Source organism: Aspergillus affinis, assembly GCF_023601865.1.
Source record: "Aspergillus affinis strain CMG 70 chromosome Unknown NODE_13_length_462506_cov_86_819959, whole genome shotgun sequence".
Lineage (NCBI taxonomy): Eukaryota > Fungi > Ascomycota > Eurotiomycetes > Eurotiales > Aspergillaceae > Aspergillus > Aspergillus affinis.
The window spans coordinates 24,268-41,180 of record NW_026515794.1 but is presented as its reverse complement, the minus strand read 5'-3'; the positions used below and the strand labels follow the sequence as shown (position 1 = coordinate 41,180).

The following is a 16,913-nucleotide window of genomic DNA, read 5'->3' as shown; positions in this document are numbered from 1 at the left end:
TTCTGTTTACCGCTGGAGCTCGGACTAGGAGATCAGAAGGTTTTGCAGCAGATTAGGCAATCCATCATAGAACGTCTTCATTAGGTGATTTTCTGATATTGCAGAGTGTGTTCCAAACAAATTAAACGGCCTTACCGAGGTGCATCGATAGAATTATTTAAGAGCGTAAAACATGCAGAGACATAGAAGTCAGGTGAAACGCAGGAATGTAGGCGCTGTCTCTCGCAATACAGCAAGGGAACAGGGATCAGTTCTTTAGCAAATTCTGTTTCGGGGGACCAAAGTGATGCAGCAGTAAAGACTGGGAACTTCACCGCAGTGGAGAGGGGGATGATGAAATATGAATGTGCTTCATTCGTTAGACTGTAGTTGATGAAGCTGGAAGGACCGGTGGTCCAAAATTAATCTGGGTCTCTTCTTCCTCTTTCGGAGCGGTATTGGAATGATTCCAATGTGCAAAAGACCTCCATTTAGGTAGCAGCCCTCCGGAGTACGGGGCATTGTCGCCATATGACCAAGTTGGCTGATCCTCAGGATCGACAGTCATGTCCAGGGCCCAATATTGCACAGAGACCTGCGTAGAAACAAGTCATCCCGAGATAACAGAATGAACAAACGGGTCGCAGTAATCATGGGAATATGCGATCGATGTTTTGATCAGGTTTTCGGGACATCAGTTAGACCCCCGTTGAGGTTGGCAATAGGTGTCTCTATAAACAACAATTCAAATGTTCCATTATCATTGTGACAGAAGGTGCATCTTAGTTGCGTTTGACAAGATGTCTATTGTATTCAAGGAACAAATAAGCGTGTCTGCTTATGCCTCTGGGACTGGCTTTGCGAAGATATTCGAGGTTAGGAGGCAAGTGGTCTGCATTGAAGTAATTGTTCTTTTCTAAGTTGACTCCCTCAGCAAAGTAAATCATAGTCAAGTGCAATTCCTCAATCTCAGCCCGCATGGCAGTAATGTCCCGCTGTAACTCCGCCCTAGCTACAAGCAATTCGTGATTCTCACGCGGGAGTCGCGACAATCCAGAGTATCGAGAAGCAACTCGACTTAGTCTTGCGTATTCTCCTATAGGAATCGGCGTCAGGGAGATGGAAAACAGCTCAAAAGGAGATAGAGAATAAGGATTACGAGAAACCGTAAACACTAGATGGCCAGTACTCCCGGAGGCAAGGCGGGCCAGCGAGACGGCCGGACACCAAGACGATAACGCTGTCGTCAAGGAATTTAAGTCCTTCGCAGTAGAGAAAGGGTACGTATGACGAGTTACAGGTAAGTGGAAACTCCGAATGGAGAACGAAGATATGAGGTTTGACGAGGAAGAAGAACGAGGGCAAGAGGAGTAACAAGAGGAAAGCCATTCGTAGTGAAGAAATCGGAGTCAAGCAGGCAGCAACACAAGCGGTAGTGAGGATCAGGACAACATAAGGAAATCAGCATGCCCCTGCGCCGAGTAGGCGAATGCTATAAAACGCCATTCCACGATCACCACTTATTCGTTTCTCGCCTCGAATTCCGCGATAAGCTCGTCAGTATTGAGATCGTCGGCTCGAATCCATTCTCCATAACTTTTCCGCCGTACTAGGTATCCAGTGGATTCTTTTCGTCACCGGCGAATACGCTTGTCGAGTATTCGTTCAATTTAAGTCATAGTGGTCATCCGTGACGGCGTCTGGGCGCTCATGTTCACGCGCGTAGGGATCGCCAGTTTTAAACGGCTCCAACTGCGTCATTGACACCACCGCGTGGATTCTCCAAGTTCCGTCTAAGCAGCTACATGGGGTCCAAGACAGCGACAAAATCGCGGATGCTTTCATCCAGGTGCTTTTAAAGCGAGCTCTAATATCATCACGATGTTGGCGATTTAGGGTTCAGATCTGTTTTCTCATATTTCTATTAGGATGTTTTCGAGGAGAAGGTAAATGAAGAAACCACCGGGCATCGGGTCCGTCTGACTTTGCGTCCTTGCAATACTCAACAATCGTGGACCTGAGCTGCACTGCGATATCCGGGGGTATACACCTCCGCGGCGTCATCTCTGATATGGTACCACGTTTTAGGCTCAGACACATTGATGTATTGAACCTGGTGGGCATTAGTCCATCCTGGTGTTGGCCTCCAGTGCGTAGTTAATTCCCCAGGATCATGGTAGCGATAGAATCGCACCTCTCCCCCATGGCCAAAATGCCAAAGACATTTGGCCTCGCTCCCACTGGACGCGTACCATGCTGCGCTCCGAGATACCCCTGTAGCTGCTCCTGCTCCTCTCCCTCCTCCTAGACGCTGTTCCATGTGTTCCTGCTGGACCCCTTGCACTGGGTTATCAGAAAACACTTTTGCTGGTTGCTAGCGACAACCTCAAAGGTGATGTACCCCTGGTATGCCGCGAATTGCCAGGACAAAATCGCATTCCAGATGCCATTGACATGTCAGTCCCTCGCTGGTGGTTCAGACGATCTTGTCAATCTCAGATCTTATGGCCGGTATATTATAGTACTGAGTCCAAGTATATATATGTTTTGCGCTGTACCATTGATAGCACTCACTGTCACTCTCTGTGCTCCAGACACGGAGTTGGCCGCAAGAGCAAAATATCAGCGGTCCTATAGTCTGTAGAGGTGTGTCGATAAAGTAATGCGGTGGCGCCGTGCCCTCTTCCCCGAAAACGCTAGCGGCAGACTTCGCGATAACTCCCTTGGCTGGTTTGCTTCTATAGCAATGAGGTGTACAGTTTCTTTCTTTCTGATGTCAGGAGCGCGGGAGAGAAAAAGAGAAATAATGATACTGAAAGGTGGGTGCCGTGGGCCATAGTGATTATTCACAGAAGACAGGTAGAACTGATCTAGATAGGATTCACTGTCTTTAGTGAACATTTACTACGGGGATCTACGTATTCACCATAGTCCTGAAGTAGACAATTCCCTAGAACTCAAGGTGGTTTTCGTGATTTATTCTAGAGACTTGCACACCCTGCTCAAACATAGAATCTAATATCATGATGCCCACTTAAACAGACGTTACCGGAATTGAGAACTCCCTCTGCAAGATCCTAGACACACGTAGAACATCATCCCGGTTCGTCCTAGACGTAACAATAAAGAATGCCCCAAACAAAACAACCCCTTGCTTCGGCTCGGGAATGCGCTGGCCCTCACGGAAAAAGCACACCGATTCGGTGATAAGCTCTCGATCCTTCGGCGAAAGGCGCTGCAGGAATTCACCACAGACGTCGTCAGAGGCACATTGGCCGCCTTTATCGGCTCTAAGCCACACCAGCTGACTCCACGCTCTGGCGTGGTATGGAATAATTGTGTCCTGGTCAAATGCCTTCGCGAGACCTCGGAACCGCTGGTAGTCTCCGAGGCTGGCGAGTAGGTGCAAGTCGTACATGTTGACGCCATAAGCTCCTGCTGATGTCAAAACGACAGGCATTCCTGGGGGCCTGGGGTTGACTTCGATGAGGAAGCAGCGTGGTGAATTGTTGTTGGCAGTTTTCGCTGGACGGAGGTCAATTATGCCATCTTTCTCAGTAAATTCCATCGAGGAATTCTGGACACGAGCTTCGAGATGGAAAACACCCGTTTTGAGACCCATTTTGAGTAATACCTGATGAAGATTATCACGCACAATGGTATACTCGTCAGCTGGTAGCTTCGAAGGGAGAACATTTGTATTCTCCCAGAAGTCACTGTCAATGGTCCCGTTATCACCGGGGCTGGGGAAGTCGTCGGAAATTTCGAAGAAGATGATTTTCCCGTCGAGAAGCACAAAGTTGACGTCGGACTCGGGCCCCTCGATGAAGGCCTCGATGAGAGCCTTCTTGCTGGACCCTTCACAAGTTCGTCTCACTCCTTCCAGGAGCTCAGTCTCGTTGTCGGCTCTGTAGACATGCGCGGACCCAGTTCCCGAGCCTGGCTTGACAATTGATGGGTATTGCGGAGCAAACTCTTTTCTTGTAATCTGCTCCTCCAGTTCGGATGCAGATGAAACAAGCGTTGTTGGCTCGGCGCCTCCGGCAAGAAGTCTTGTTTCATACTTGTTGACAGCACAGGCAACTGCCTCAGGTAGTTCTGTTGGTAGGCCTAGAATAGTAGCTGCCTTGGCGACTGGAAGAAGGCAATAACTTGCGATAGCACAGATGCCATCCACAGGTCCATATGCTTTGACGGCTTCAGCAATGCGTAGATGAAACTCTTCATTCGGTGTCATGTCGATTGGTACAAAATCATGATACAAATGCTGTAAAGAAGGATCTGTAAGCCAGTGATCCGGCTTGTCAAGAAGCACAAACTTGATCCCGAGAGCGGACGCGGAGTTGAAGAACGGGAGATAAGATGGAAGGTTCAGATGGCCATCAACAATAGCGAGCTTTGTCTCTTTTGGTTGAGCATCGAGTAGCCATTCGAAGTTGATCCGAGAATGCACTTCTTCGATGACAGCAGTTTCGTCGATTAATGATTGATCATTGTTCGGCCGCACGATGAAAAGAACAGAGCTATCAAGTAGCGAGCGAAAGTCCTCGGTGTTCCCAGGCTTGGTAGGTCCTCCAAAGACAGTTCGGTCCTGAAATAACCCCAAGTCTGAACAGCCGATAAAGCGCTGTTCGAAGATCTTGGTTCGCGCGAGATAGCCAGACCGCGCAGGTACAACAAGAAGAACGCGCCCATTCCATGTTTCTCCGGCGACGAGAGAAGTCGACGACTTGATTGTACTCAGCAAGTCTTGCAGACCATCACTATGTATATGTTAGACAGTGGCTCAGCAGGATATATTCAATAAATAACGTACTTCTGCCCACTTTCGATGCTCTCGCTGCCTGCCCCCGATGATCCGTTGATATTAACATCCAAAAAGACCAGGGAATAGTCTTCGCGATGTGTCCTAGGGGAATCATCCACGGGTGACCAAAAGAATTTAATATCAAAGGCACTCTTCACCCCATCGCCTTTGTGAATACATTTATCATGGCTCAGCCTGGTCGTAAACGAGGCACTCAAAATTGTGGCAGCGTCACCCATATCGACGGCGTTCTGACCCTTGAAGATTCAACTTCGTTTACCCCGATAGAGTGACAGGAGGCACGGTAGGAATGAATCAAGAGACCAACGCGACAAAAGCCTCTTTCATGGGTAGTTAATTAGGCACCCCAGTCCCCAGAAGAAAGAGAACGACTAGACAGAGCCAAACCATTCCCAAAAGGGAATAAGTCACTGCTGCTTACTCCGAGGAATACGACGTTGTTACTCCGACGCCCCACCGTAAGTCTAGCCATTCATCAGAACCAAATAAGACCATCTGTGTTCCAGATGGCGTGTTTATCCTGCCTTTCATGCCTTGAGGTCAGAAGTGCCGAGGGTAAGAAATGTGATGTCGCGTGCAGACCGCTAAGGACTTGCTTGTGCACGCTTATGTGCGCCCGTCCAGGATGAGATCCCTGCAGAGTCACATTCGGCCGCCCAGCGGTTAAACGCGGATCTACAGAATGCGGTGCAATTCTTGATCTAGCCTGCAGACCTTGGTGGCTTACTGGGTGGCGTGAGGGTAGAGATTTGAGGCACAGGGGCTGCACAGATAAACTAGTAGGGAGCATAGTTGAGCTTGTCAAGGATAATAGGCGGCTCTGCTGCAAGAATGCTCAACCTTAACTACCCAGTGCAATTTAATGCCATACTTGCTTTCTGAAAATGCATTCATTCTGCATTTGAGTCCTTTTCCTCAGGCGTCCTGGGGCTGCTCCGCCGAAGAAGGCCGAAGGATCCCCCACGGGGGCGGCATTGCACTAGTCTTATTGTCTCGGATAATTCCATTATCAAATGAATCTCGAACAAGGAAAAGTCACACTGAAGGAAAAAGCTAAAGAACAAAAGTACGACGGTGGCAATACTAGTCCACGTTGGGTTAAAATGCAGGCGCTTCAGCCCGTGAAGATCTGACTACTGCCGGCCTAAATATGACCACCTCCGCAGTGTAACATCGAGCATGCAGGATATCATGGCTATGCCTGATATGAACATGGCAAGCTGGTAATTGTGGAAGTCTCTTTACTCTTGCCACTGGACTGCAGGAGTCTGGACGCGACAAACATAACTACTGTGTGTAATGATGGGGCAGATGTACGTAGCTCTAACCCAATGTTTACAAGCCTAATCTCGGGATATATTCCCCTAAAATTGCAATTTCCTAGGTTGTGGCTCCTGAACGGGCGTATAGGAAAAGTGTCTTGTTCCTATTGCTTCAAATGAGTTCATTCGAGCCCACATAATGCTGACGCTAGGCGTGCTTCAGCGATAAGGATGGTCAGAAACATTGCGTAGTACGATTCCTTCGTCGCCCGTTAAACTTCTAACAGTCTTACAAGTGAGGGGAACGAATAATTCAAATTTCGACACCGTCAGCAGCGGAATTATGCCGCTGCTTGGTCAGTTCTCATTTTGTAGTGTGCTATAAAATATTAAACCTTGCGAGACAAAGCAGGTGAACATAGTGTTGCCATAGAACCAATTCGCGTAAACATCGCCATGTCTGTCACCAACCCTCTCAACGTCTTCAAAGGTGCCGACTCCATAAGGAACTTCTTCAATCCAGATGAGCAGCCTCCTGTGCCGTTGGTCGAGCTACCCCCGAAGCTCAACCCATACCATACAGATGGCGTGCGGATCTACGCGAAGCTACTCACCTGCCTTCCAGCGCAGAACGTGAAGGCTTTACCTGGTTAGCTGGTCTCCCTGAATTTCAGATAATTTTCGAATACACTAACTCGGTGACCTCAAATGCAGCACTAAATATGCTCCTCCACGACCCCTCCTCCGCAAACAAAAGCGTCGTGGAAGTCAGTTCCGGATCGACCGTGACCTCGCTAGCCATCGCCTCTCGCGTACTTTACGATAACGACAACTCGACCGCCTACGTCTCAAACAAAGCCGCGCTGGACCGTGTCCGCGAACTCCAATTCTACGGCCTCAAGGTCGACCTCTACGGTGGACCAACATACACCGAGACCACCGACCCACGAGGGCCGGTAGAATGGGCTCGCGGACTTGGCAAGCGAAGTGAAAAGGTCGTGAATCTGGGCCAATACGACAACGAATATAACTGGAAGTCGCATGAGCGGTGGACGGGACCCCAGATCTGGAGACAGTTGCCTGAAATCAACGTCTTCGGTATGGGAATGGGCAGCACGGGCTGCGTGACCGGCACGGGCAAGTACTTGAAGTCTCAGAAGCCCGAGGTCAAGGTCGTCGGTGTTTGTAATGCTGAGGCGGACATTATCCCTGGGCCTAGGGAGAAACCGATGCATAAGACGAGCCCGTTTCCTTGGAAGGATGTGGTTGATTTTCTAGAGGTGGCCTCGTCCGAGGACTCGTACCGTTTGTCTCTAAGGCTTTCTCGGGAGGGAATCATTGCTGGTCCTTCGAGTGGAATGGCACTGCAGGGACTGTTTGAGTTCATTGAGAGGGAGAAGAAGAATGGAGCACTTGCCAACTACGCGGATCCGAAAACTGGGGAGGTCTCGTGTGTCTTTGTCTGCTGTGATCTGCCGCAAAAGCACATCGAGACATACTTTAAGAAACTGGGTCCCGAGGAATTCAAGCCAATTGGCAATCAGGTTAGTACTGAGACCGGGCGATATGACGAAGTTCTAGACCTAACGAGATACAGGAACTATTTAAAGTGGATCAGAACGTGTACAGCTTCCGCTGGGAGATCGACCCCCAGGAGATCCTCGACGTGATGCCCGAAATTGTAGATGAGGTCAAGAAGGCGCGGTTTGTCAGCGGCGACGAAGCCCTAACAAACGGAGCAGCTGAATCACCTTCAGTGCGCTTCCTGGATCTGCGCGCACGAGATGACTTTGAGTCTGTGCATGTCAAAGGCGCTTTTAGTGCGCCGCTACCGGGTTTGACTGCTGATACCATCACGCCATTTAACTTCGACGAAATCAACACGCTTGTTGAACAGTCCAAGGAATTGGAAAGTTTGCTTGAGGATCCGTACGTTTCGGAGTGGATCTTCAAAGAGGGGCCTCCCGTGGTTGTTGTCGATTACAATGGAGATACTTCGCGTATCCTGGTTGCTTCTCTGAGGGCCAAGGGTGTTGAAGCGTATACTTTCATCGATGGTGTCCCAGGGCTTCAGAAGTACCTTGATGGTCTGAGGTCTTGAATTGCATAGATAAAACAATTCTGTGATTAGTTGATAGGTTATAGAAACTGTTGACATTTCCGGTAAATTTTACTGGCAAAAATAGAGAAAAAAAAAAAAAAAAGGGAAATTAGAAAATGTACTTGAAGTACAAGAGATATAGTGAAATTTTGAATCTAACATTGACCGAGGGGAGAAAGGGAATGCAAATAATATAAATTGAACTATACCAAATCAAAACGTATCATCTATCATCGATATATGCGTATATATATTAGCACACAAAAGCCCTCAGAGCTCCAAATTCACAACCGGGGAAACATCAAAATGGAAATCTCCTTTTGATGCATTATCAGCGAAATCGGGCACATCCACGCTAGATGAATGCAAGAGTGGCATCGGCTTGAATCCAACCGCTCGGCCATGGACCTGCCCTGCCTGTGGGAAGGCAAACTTCAATTTCTCGTCATTATAGAGCGCCTGATGAATAGGCAATAGGAGCCGAGGACGGTCCCTTAGCGCCGGTCGCTGCTGACAGGCTGTGAAAAAATTGTCCTCTCTGACTACCAACGCGGGGATGGTGTCAACTGTCCGGAAGTTTTGCACAAGGTGCATCTTGGCTCGGATCAATGTGCAACACGGACTGTCTCGAATGGCTGCCAAGACATCAGCCAGGTCGATTTTCCATTTGAGGCTGAGACCGTGGTCAGCGCAGAATGCACTAAGCACGTCATCTGCATTCTGTGTTTTCAATACGACAGGATGCATGGCAATCAGTCGCAGAACCATAGTTGCCGTGGCCCGATGGTTACCATCGATGATCACTGTTGTGTGCTTGCCCTGACCTATTGGTAGACTCGGGTAAGAGGCGACCGATATTGGGGCGATTTCACATGTTTGAAATGCTGATTGCTCCGCACTGGCGAGCATCTCTTCAATAATGTGAAGAACATGGCCCGGGATACTGAACTCTGAACGCGGAAGTTGATTCAAGGCCACGTACACGTAGGGCAGTTGCTGGTGGCCCGAGAAATGGACATAATTCACGTTCTCTAGTAACGGATCCGAGAGAAATAGAGCCTCCTGTGCAGCTTGTGCGACTGCAGCGAAGGAGTTAGATAGAGCTAGCAAACCTCTGTCTAGCGACGCCATCAGGTAGACGAACAACGGTACAGCCCTCTCAAAATTGCTTTCTAGCCCTCCTAGCGGATCTTTCAAAAAAGCGAAAATCTGTAGAAAGGACTTTGCGTCTTCGAAATGATCTTGAGATACTTGTAGAGCAATCTCCGACAGCGAACGGTGCCATAACGCCATGGCATGCTCTGAGGCCGAAGGGATTGTTCTATAATCAACTGGGGCTGTTATGAAGTCAGACTTTGCAAAGTGCGTTGAGTTTGACTGCTGACTTTGCATTTGGCCGATGATCCATTCCGATTCCTCTTTGGCATGACACTCTAGACGATGAACGAACTTTCTCCAAGTTGCAAGAACAGAAGAAGACGACAGGACCGAGCTGATAGCAGGGTGGCAACTCGCCGGTACGCCTCTCTCGGGCAGGTCCGATAACATGTAGTTCATTCTTCCCATTGCTGTCTCCAAGTCACCATGCATGCGCCAGTCATCTACCGTAAAGTATCTTCCAAAGACTGTCTCAGCTGTGGGGAACAATCTTGGTGGTCGCGTGTCTAGACACAATGCTGCATCGCATACTCGAAAGAGCGCAAGGTGGAGTAGATCGTCAAACGTAGGAGAGGACAGATCTGGCGGCATGAGTCTGCTTGCCGGTAGTAGGGTGTGCTCTGCACCCGAGCCTTTGTTCGCGGGCTTTGGTGTCATTGCTTTTGAGTCTTCTAGATATACGTGCTCTGAGACGATCGGGAATAAAATGAGGAAGAAGTGAATTAGTGGACTGATTAATGATTCGAGTGGTCCTTCCTCCGGGTTTTGTAGCAGAAATTTCGTGGTTTTATGGGTGCATTCCAAAGGGATCTTCCGATATAGCACTGGAAGATTCAACAACTCCTTTAGAGATATTCACAAGGGACAAGAGACTATAACTCAAGTAACGTAACTGTCAAAAATCTCAACAAAGACAGGTGTACGTGAAAGTTACCTTTGTGGCCGCAAGTCCTTCCGACAAGACCACTCGTCACTACATCGGATCCCATAGGTACAATGCAGGACCGTAGCTCAGGCCCCCACTCCCCCGCGACTGATATGGTAATAGTCCAAGTGACGGCGAACACCATAGGCCGCGTCTCCCTCCTCCTATTTTATTCAGGGAGACAGGACAAAGTTCATCACGACCATTGTAAAGCTGGGAGAGGTGAGACGGAAAGATTCCGCCCATGCGATGATTGTGTTACAGCACTATGCTAGTAACTTTCGCAGACTGCATCTCAAAGCCTAGATGAATCCTTTCGGTTGCCGTCGGAGACAAGTATACGATGTGGATCATGGAGCCTGAATAATGGTTAGTGTCAATGGTGAATCCCTTCTTTAGAAAGGTCTCTAGTAATAGAACCATCTCATAGTTAGGCCGCCTACCTTGATGGCAAATTCAATCTGATTAACATCGTATAGCCTAAAAAGGGTTAATGCAGTACAGGACCCGCTAAGCCTTCCGCCAACGACGGCCTAGAATGCCGAAACTGCATCCCTGCAAAGTTGTACTGTTTAGTGTGCCGGAGTAGCGCTGAGTAAGAAAGCAGAGAACTCTGTGACTTGCGTGATAGAGGTTCAGCTCATCAGCATCATCTCCTGGAACCAATGATGGGTACGAGTGAGAGTCAGAGGAAAGGTTATCATTACGAGATGGCAAGAAGCGACGTGAGCGCGCTGAGGATGGATCAGGTCTAGATATATGAGAAGGGGGAGAAATCTGAAAGAGGAGAGCGGAAGTCCGACAAAGGCAGGTGATTAAAGGGTTAAGCCCGTGGGTACTCCGATTTACTCCGATTTACTCCGCGGGTTGCGGGATCCACCTGTCAGCTTTGGTATCCACTCCGGGGTAGTCCGATTACTCCGAGTATATGTCCAGCTGGATTTGCGATGTTTTCCCCATACCGCTACTTGCACCGGTTGATCCTTTCCAATTGCTCTCTGTAGTCGTCGTCTCCTAAAACAGGAGAGACATTTCCCCTTCTCAATCGCAAAAAGTCTGCCGAAAAGCAAGCGGAATTTGATCTAAACATATGTTTACTTCTACAAAAATATGGGCGTTTCCTCTGAAAAGCAAAGCAACGCACAATTGCAGCCAGATGGCGACAGCGAAACACAAAAAGATCAATCCATAAGCGACACTACGGCACAGGATGATCTGGTTGAACCGACTCCGGAGGAAATAGCAAACTTGCGACACACGGGAAGCAAAATCAAAGCTACGGCATGGTTGGTTGCACTCTTCTCCGGGGCTGAAAGATTCGCGTTTTATGCTCTACAAGCCCCATTACGTGAGTAACCCACCATTTCATTCACGAAAAGCAACTAACGCATGTAACCAGAGAATTATATTCAAAACCCTCGGGAAGATTTCGGGCGTCCCGGAGCCCTAGATATGGGCCAATCGGTGGCCACTGCTCTGAATTGCTTTCTGAGATTAGTCTGCTTTATTACACCAATCTTTGCAGGGGTGCTTGCAGATGGTCATTGGGGTCCATACAAGACACTTGTTGTGTCCTGCGGGTAAGAATCCTTCCGCTGCTATCCAGGTTTCATACCAACCGTGGTCTAGAATATACCTCGCCGGTATACTATTGCTCATGCTCACTTCGATCCCGCCGGCACTTGACGCTGGTGCCGGATTGGGTGGACTTATTGGGGCATTTATCTTGATTGGCTGTGGCGTGGGTGGTGTGAAGTCGAGTGTTGCCCCATTTACAGGTATCTTCTCTGTGAGCCCCCGACGCGGGTGACCATTGACTGACGCTAGTAACGTGGTAAAGCGGACCAAGTCGGCGGGGGTAAAAAACATGTCGCTACGCTAGAGACTGGTGAACGTGTTATCGTGGACCCTGAGTTGACAGTGAGGCGGGTATACAGCATCTTCTACTGGTGCAACAATGTCGGCGCGCTATCTGGTTTGGCTAGCACCTCCATGGAGAAGTACCTTGACTTCTGGACATCATTTCTGCTGGCATTAGGAGCACTGGCATTTGGAACACTGGTTTTGGTTCTTGGACACCATAAGTTCTGTCAGTATATCTTTATGAGAAACACACATTCAGTTACTAACCCCACATGACAGTCCGCCGAAGACCCGAAGCAAGCTTCCGGGCCAAGCTATTGAGCGCATTGGCTTGCGTTATCAAAGGTGGATTTCGCATCGATGCCGCGCAGCCAGTTGAACAACTCGAGAAACATGGACGTGTTGTTCCTTGGGATGCGCAATTTGTTGAAGATCTTCGCCAAGCCCTGCAGGCTTGCAAAGTCTGGTATATTCTCCTAGTCACGCCCGTGCATAGCTCGCGCTAACAAAAATAATAGGGCCATATATCCGATTGTGTGGCTATGCTATGACCAGAACCAGACCAACCTAATCTCGCAAGCCGGGCAGATGCTTACGCACGGGATTCCCAACGATGCCCTTGCAAGCTTGAACCCAATCTGCGTACTCATTATTATACCAATCACCGAGAAGTTTATATACCCGTACATGCAAAAGATGAAACTGTCGCCTCGAGCCACTGTTCGAATGACACTCGGTTTCGCATTAGTCGCAGCATCAATGGCTGTTGCTTCTGGTGTTCAGCATGTGGTATACAGTGCTCCGCCATGTTACGACATGCCCCTACATTGTCCAGCATCTGAGAACGGAAAGTATCCTAATCGCGTCAGTGTCGGTGTTCAGGTTCCGGTCCATGTTATTGGCGCACTTGGAGAGGTACTATGGTCCGTGTCTGGGTCCGAGTACGCCTATAACAAAGCAGCACCACATATGAAATCTACCTTGCAGGCTGTTACAATGTTGACAGTAGCGTTGAACTCTGTTCTCGGGCTTGCTGTTTCCCCTGCCGCTCGAAACCCATATCTGACCATACTCTTTGCAAGCTTTGCTGGGGCTATGACCGTCACGTCCGTCGGATTCGGTTGGTTGTTTTGGAACAGCGATTGAGTGTTAGAATTTTATGTGATACTTGAACTAGTATGTATTGGCAGCAATAGAAAGTCAAAGAAATACCCTATAATATTTTTATGGTGTCATGGTTTTCCATACGCTACTAAGACTGAAGGTTTACCAGTAGTTCCGTGGATGGCAACGTTCTGTGTTCATTATTTATCACACGCCCTCCAAATATGACACCACTCGAAACATAATTTCCTCACATTAACCACCATGATTTATAAAGCTATTTCTGAAATAGTATCTCTGATATTTAGCGCAATTCAACGATATCACTATGTTTAAAAGACTCAGGCGAGATGAGCGCTGTGTGGAACGCTCGAAGAATTTATTACGTACGGATGATTGCTGCATTGTATGTATATGGATCAGCATTCTTCTTCCCGCTAATGCCTTTTGAGGAGGATGAAGATAACATTCCTCCACCAAAATGGACAGAGCGTTCTGGGAATTCGGTAAACAAATTCAATATGGAGGCCAAATATTTGGAAGAAATGGACTTTCCGGCTCATTCCCGCGTGCCTATGACCTTCTTCCGGGCAAGTAAGATAGGCCTTCTTCAAATTTAAGGGAGAGGACTATACATGCTAATTCGTTGACCTTAAAGTCCTCGACAATCCTGGCCATCTTTTACGCGTTTCCGGCATCTCACAACTATTCTTTGGTAGCAGCCGTATTGACGCGGATCCACTTCCTTATGACCCACTCAAAGCCTGAGTCGGTGGTCTACTGCGATTAGGAAACTAACATTTTGCGAAATATTCTGCAGCAAAATACTTCTATATTAAAAATATTCGTGCCGGGAATCGGCGGGTCGGATACAGGATGCATATGCCATGCTGGGCGGTCCTATGCCGTCTAGTTGGAAGCGACTGATAGAAGAAAACCTTAAATGCTTCATCGAGACACTGAAAGAATTCTGGCGCACGAATTACAACCAATGGGGTCTTCAATCAGTGAAATACTACGATGACAGCTGATATGAAATCATGCCATCGTCTGAACGAGGGTGTATTTGCCCGTGTTGTAGCTTTGGAGAAGCATGCGGTCTAGATCACTGGCTGTAGGCTGATATCATGGAAAATCCAGGAGCCATTCTTGACATTCATCATTTGATTAGAAATGCATCTCTGGTTCCTAGTCAGCGTCCTACAATGCACGACAATTATCTAGTGCAGAAAGCCCCGTTGGAAATTGCGATTATGGTTGTGGATCTAATTCGCAGGGACCCAGGTTACAATTTGGAAGCTGTCAGAACTACAATAAACTTGCTTACTGCGTTTGCATGGCGCCTATCCAGTGCCTACTGGCAGTCACTTTGCAGAAATCGCTTGGTTTTCGAGATGGAGGATCTAATACAGTCTGATTCTAAGGTAGACTGGCAACTTCTTTGTCTCGGTCTGGAAGAGCTCCTTTTCAATCACCATTGGTACTTCAAGAGTGGGCTGAGGAACCGCGGCCCAATCATGCAGCTTATCGAAGGAATCAAAGAGTCATTTTTGGCGAGATTGAGTGCTGGTAGCGCCAGCAGAGAGGAGTGAATGCCAATCATAAGTTGAATATGAGCTTTCTATCTCTTCATTAACTGTCAAAGCACATGCCCAATTCGGAAGGTGAATATCCATAGTAGCTTCCCCTGTATGTATGAGACCCTTCTCTTTCCTCTCTCTTTCCTTCCTACATCTCCTTACTCCCTATCGCCCGGTCAAATGAGAATTCAAATCAGGACACCTACCACAGAATACCTGTAATTTGATTTAAAATCAAGATCAGCTCTTCTACAAGCGAAGGCCATATTAACGGAGCCTGGAAACCAACCTGGAATTGGTAATTCCTTGCCCATGAAGGCCACATCGACTTTCATACTCGCCAAGTCGATGATGACTTGAGAATCTGCTACAGAATTATCTCACACGAAAGAACGGCAACCTTCCCGTCGCGCAAAGAATCAATATCTAGGTATAGCATCTTAGCAGTGGGAAGGAGGGTGCAATTCGTCCAGTACCCCAGTCAGCAAATTCTGCCAATAACAGAAGTTCAGTGGTGGGGACACATTGTTATCATTGTTCTCGAAGACACCCATGCAGCTCCGATGTCATGGGTCTTGTCCCGCAATCGGTCGCACAGTGCAATTGTTTCTATCTATCTGAATCCGAATTATCTTGGCCTAGCGATTTGTTGGCGTGGCGACTTAAAGAGCCCTCGAACAGAGGAATGGGTCCCATATCTTCCGACTTCCACACTCACCATGTCATTGACGGCACACGAAGGTTCTTTATTATTGTCCAACACAAAGAGGCAGAGGGAGACCCGTATGCCTCGAGGGAACGCGGTTATAGTCTCATACATACAAAGGTCGCCTGCTCATACCCGCTGTCCGGTTTTGCTACCTTTTATGCGGCAACAAGCTGGCAGAGGAATTTCCTTGGTTAATCAATAACCCTTTTGTAGGAGGAGCACCCGGCAGTCCCTACGAGAAGCGGAAGCCACGTCGTCACTCTACTTACAGAAAGGGAACAACTTCAGCAATCCGTAGAATCCTGGTTGCCCCGGGCGGTAGGGACAGACCAGGTGATGCGAATGCGTGCCGCTGTTTTCGTTTAACATGTTCTATCTGTTATTCTTCTGCGCATGCGGTATCTATACTTCAGTCTCGATAAAGGTCCCCTTATTCCTATCCAAATAAGGAGTTGAGCGACCGGGTATATGATGTCAATAAGGACGGAATGTGTATGGTGATATGAGGTGAAACAAAGGAGAAAATATAAAAACCTTAAAAGAATATAATTACGGATTTCCTATAAAAAAGAGACCCGTGCTCTACCGATGAGAGTTATGGGAGGATAAAACAGGACCGGCGGAACTCTGGCTTCGAAAGCGCAAATATCTGATTGGGGACGCCCTCCGTGAACAGGAATTCCAGGCAACGGCATTTCTATTATACACCTGGAGGGATTTATTCGTGACGGATGTCAGAGAAATACCCTCCACCAAAATGTCGACTTGCGACAAGCAAGAGATACCTTGCAACATACTCTCCACATGACCGTTCTTCTCCACCCTGATTTACGGGCCCTCCCGATATTTCGGTGATCTTGAATTCTTGATGCAGTCCTTTGTATAGCAAAGGATACGTTTGGAGGGTACCTAATCCTGTGACGGCAAGAAAGAACATTTGCCCCTAGTTGCCAAAACGTGGATAGGGAGGAGGGAGAAAGGGGCGGACCATCGAGTTGTTTTTGAACCCCTCCCCCTTGTATTCCTATCATCCTCTGAAGAACAACTATACCTGTATCTTAGATGATCCTTGAAATAATCGATATTCATCTCAAACTCCATCGTTTTGATCAATATCTCACATTTCTGGAATATGAAGTTGTTGGTAGGCTTGTGCGAGTTGAAGAAGACCGTTGAAACCTGGTTCCGTCCCTTAGACAAAGCCAACTTGACCTAAGGCCGCTGGAGACTTGCAGCATAATAGTGGTCCCAAAGAGGCATTTTCAAAGGACGTGTCGTTCCATTTGACGGGGGCGATCGTGTTACGATCTTTGAGGACCTCCTCAGCCTCCGTGATCGCTTCTTCAGCTCCTTGCAAATTCGTTTCCGGCCCCCAAGTATAGGAAGTTTTTTATTATTGCCTAG

At 48.0% G+C, this 16,913-nt stretch overlaps 4 protein-coding genes across 4 annotated transcripts; 2 read left to right on the top strand and 2 right to left on the bottom strand.

The window, feature by feature from the left end:
* Positions 1–3,013: 3,013 nt before the first annotated feature.
* On the bottom strand, positions 3,014–5,025 carry KD926_001873 (uncharacterized protein; the record flags this gene model as incomplete). The annotated part of the gene is made up of 2 exons (XM_053096810.1): positions 3,014–4,742; positions 4,796–5,025. 2 exons carry the CDS (start codon positions 5,023–5,025, stop codon positions 3,014–3,016), a joined length of 1,959 nt encoding a protein of 652 aa, XP_052959032.1.
* Positions 5,026–6,525: 1,500 nt separating this feature from the next.
* On the top strand, positions 6,526–8,170 carry KD926_001872 (tryptophan synthase beta subunit-like PLP-dependent enzyme; the record flags this gene model as incomplete). Its single annotated transcript, XM_053096809.1, has 3 exons — positions 6,526–6,718; positions 6,784–7,613; positions 7,667–8,170. 3 exons carry the CDS (start codon positions 6,526–6,528, stop codon positions 8,168–8,170), a joined length of 1,527 nt encoding a protein of 508 aa, XP_052959031.1.
* A 270-nt stretch (positions 8,171–8,440) lies between these two features.
* KD926_001871 (uncharacterized protein) lies at positions 8,441–9,985 on the bottom strand (the record flags this gene model as incomplete). Its single annotated transcript, XM_053096808.1, has 1 exon — positions 8,441–9,985. The coding sequence occupies one exon, from the start codon at positions 9,983–9,985 to the stop codon at positions 8,441–8,443; it is 1,545 nt and encodes a 514-aa protein (XP_052959030.1).
* Positions 9,986–11,363: 1,378 nt separating this feature from the next.
* Positions 11,364–13,988, top strand: KD926_001870 (PTR2-domain-containing protein; the record flags this gene model as incomplete). Its single annotated transcript, XM_053096806.1, has 8 exons — positions 11,364–11,601; positions 11,653–11,833; positions 11,883–12,031; positions 12,094–12,342; positions 12,396–12,582; positions 12,635–13,226; positions 13,673–13,814; positions 13,879–13,988. 8 exons carry the CDS (start codon positions 11,364–11,366, stop codon positions 13,986–13,988), a joined length of 1,848 nt encoding a protein of 615 aa, XP_052959029.1.
* Positions 13,989–16,913: the final 2,925 nt, after the last annotated feature.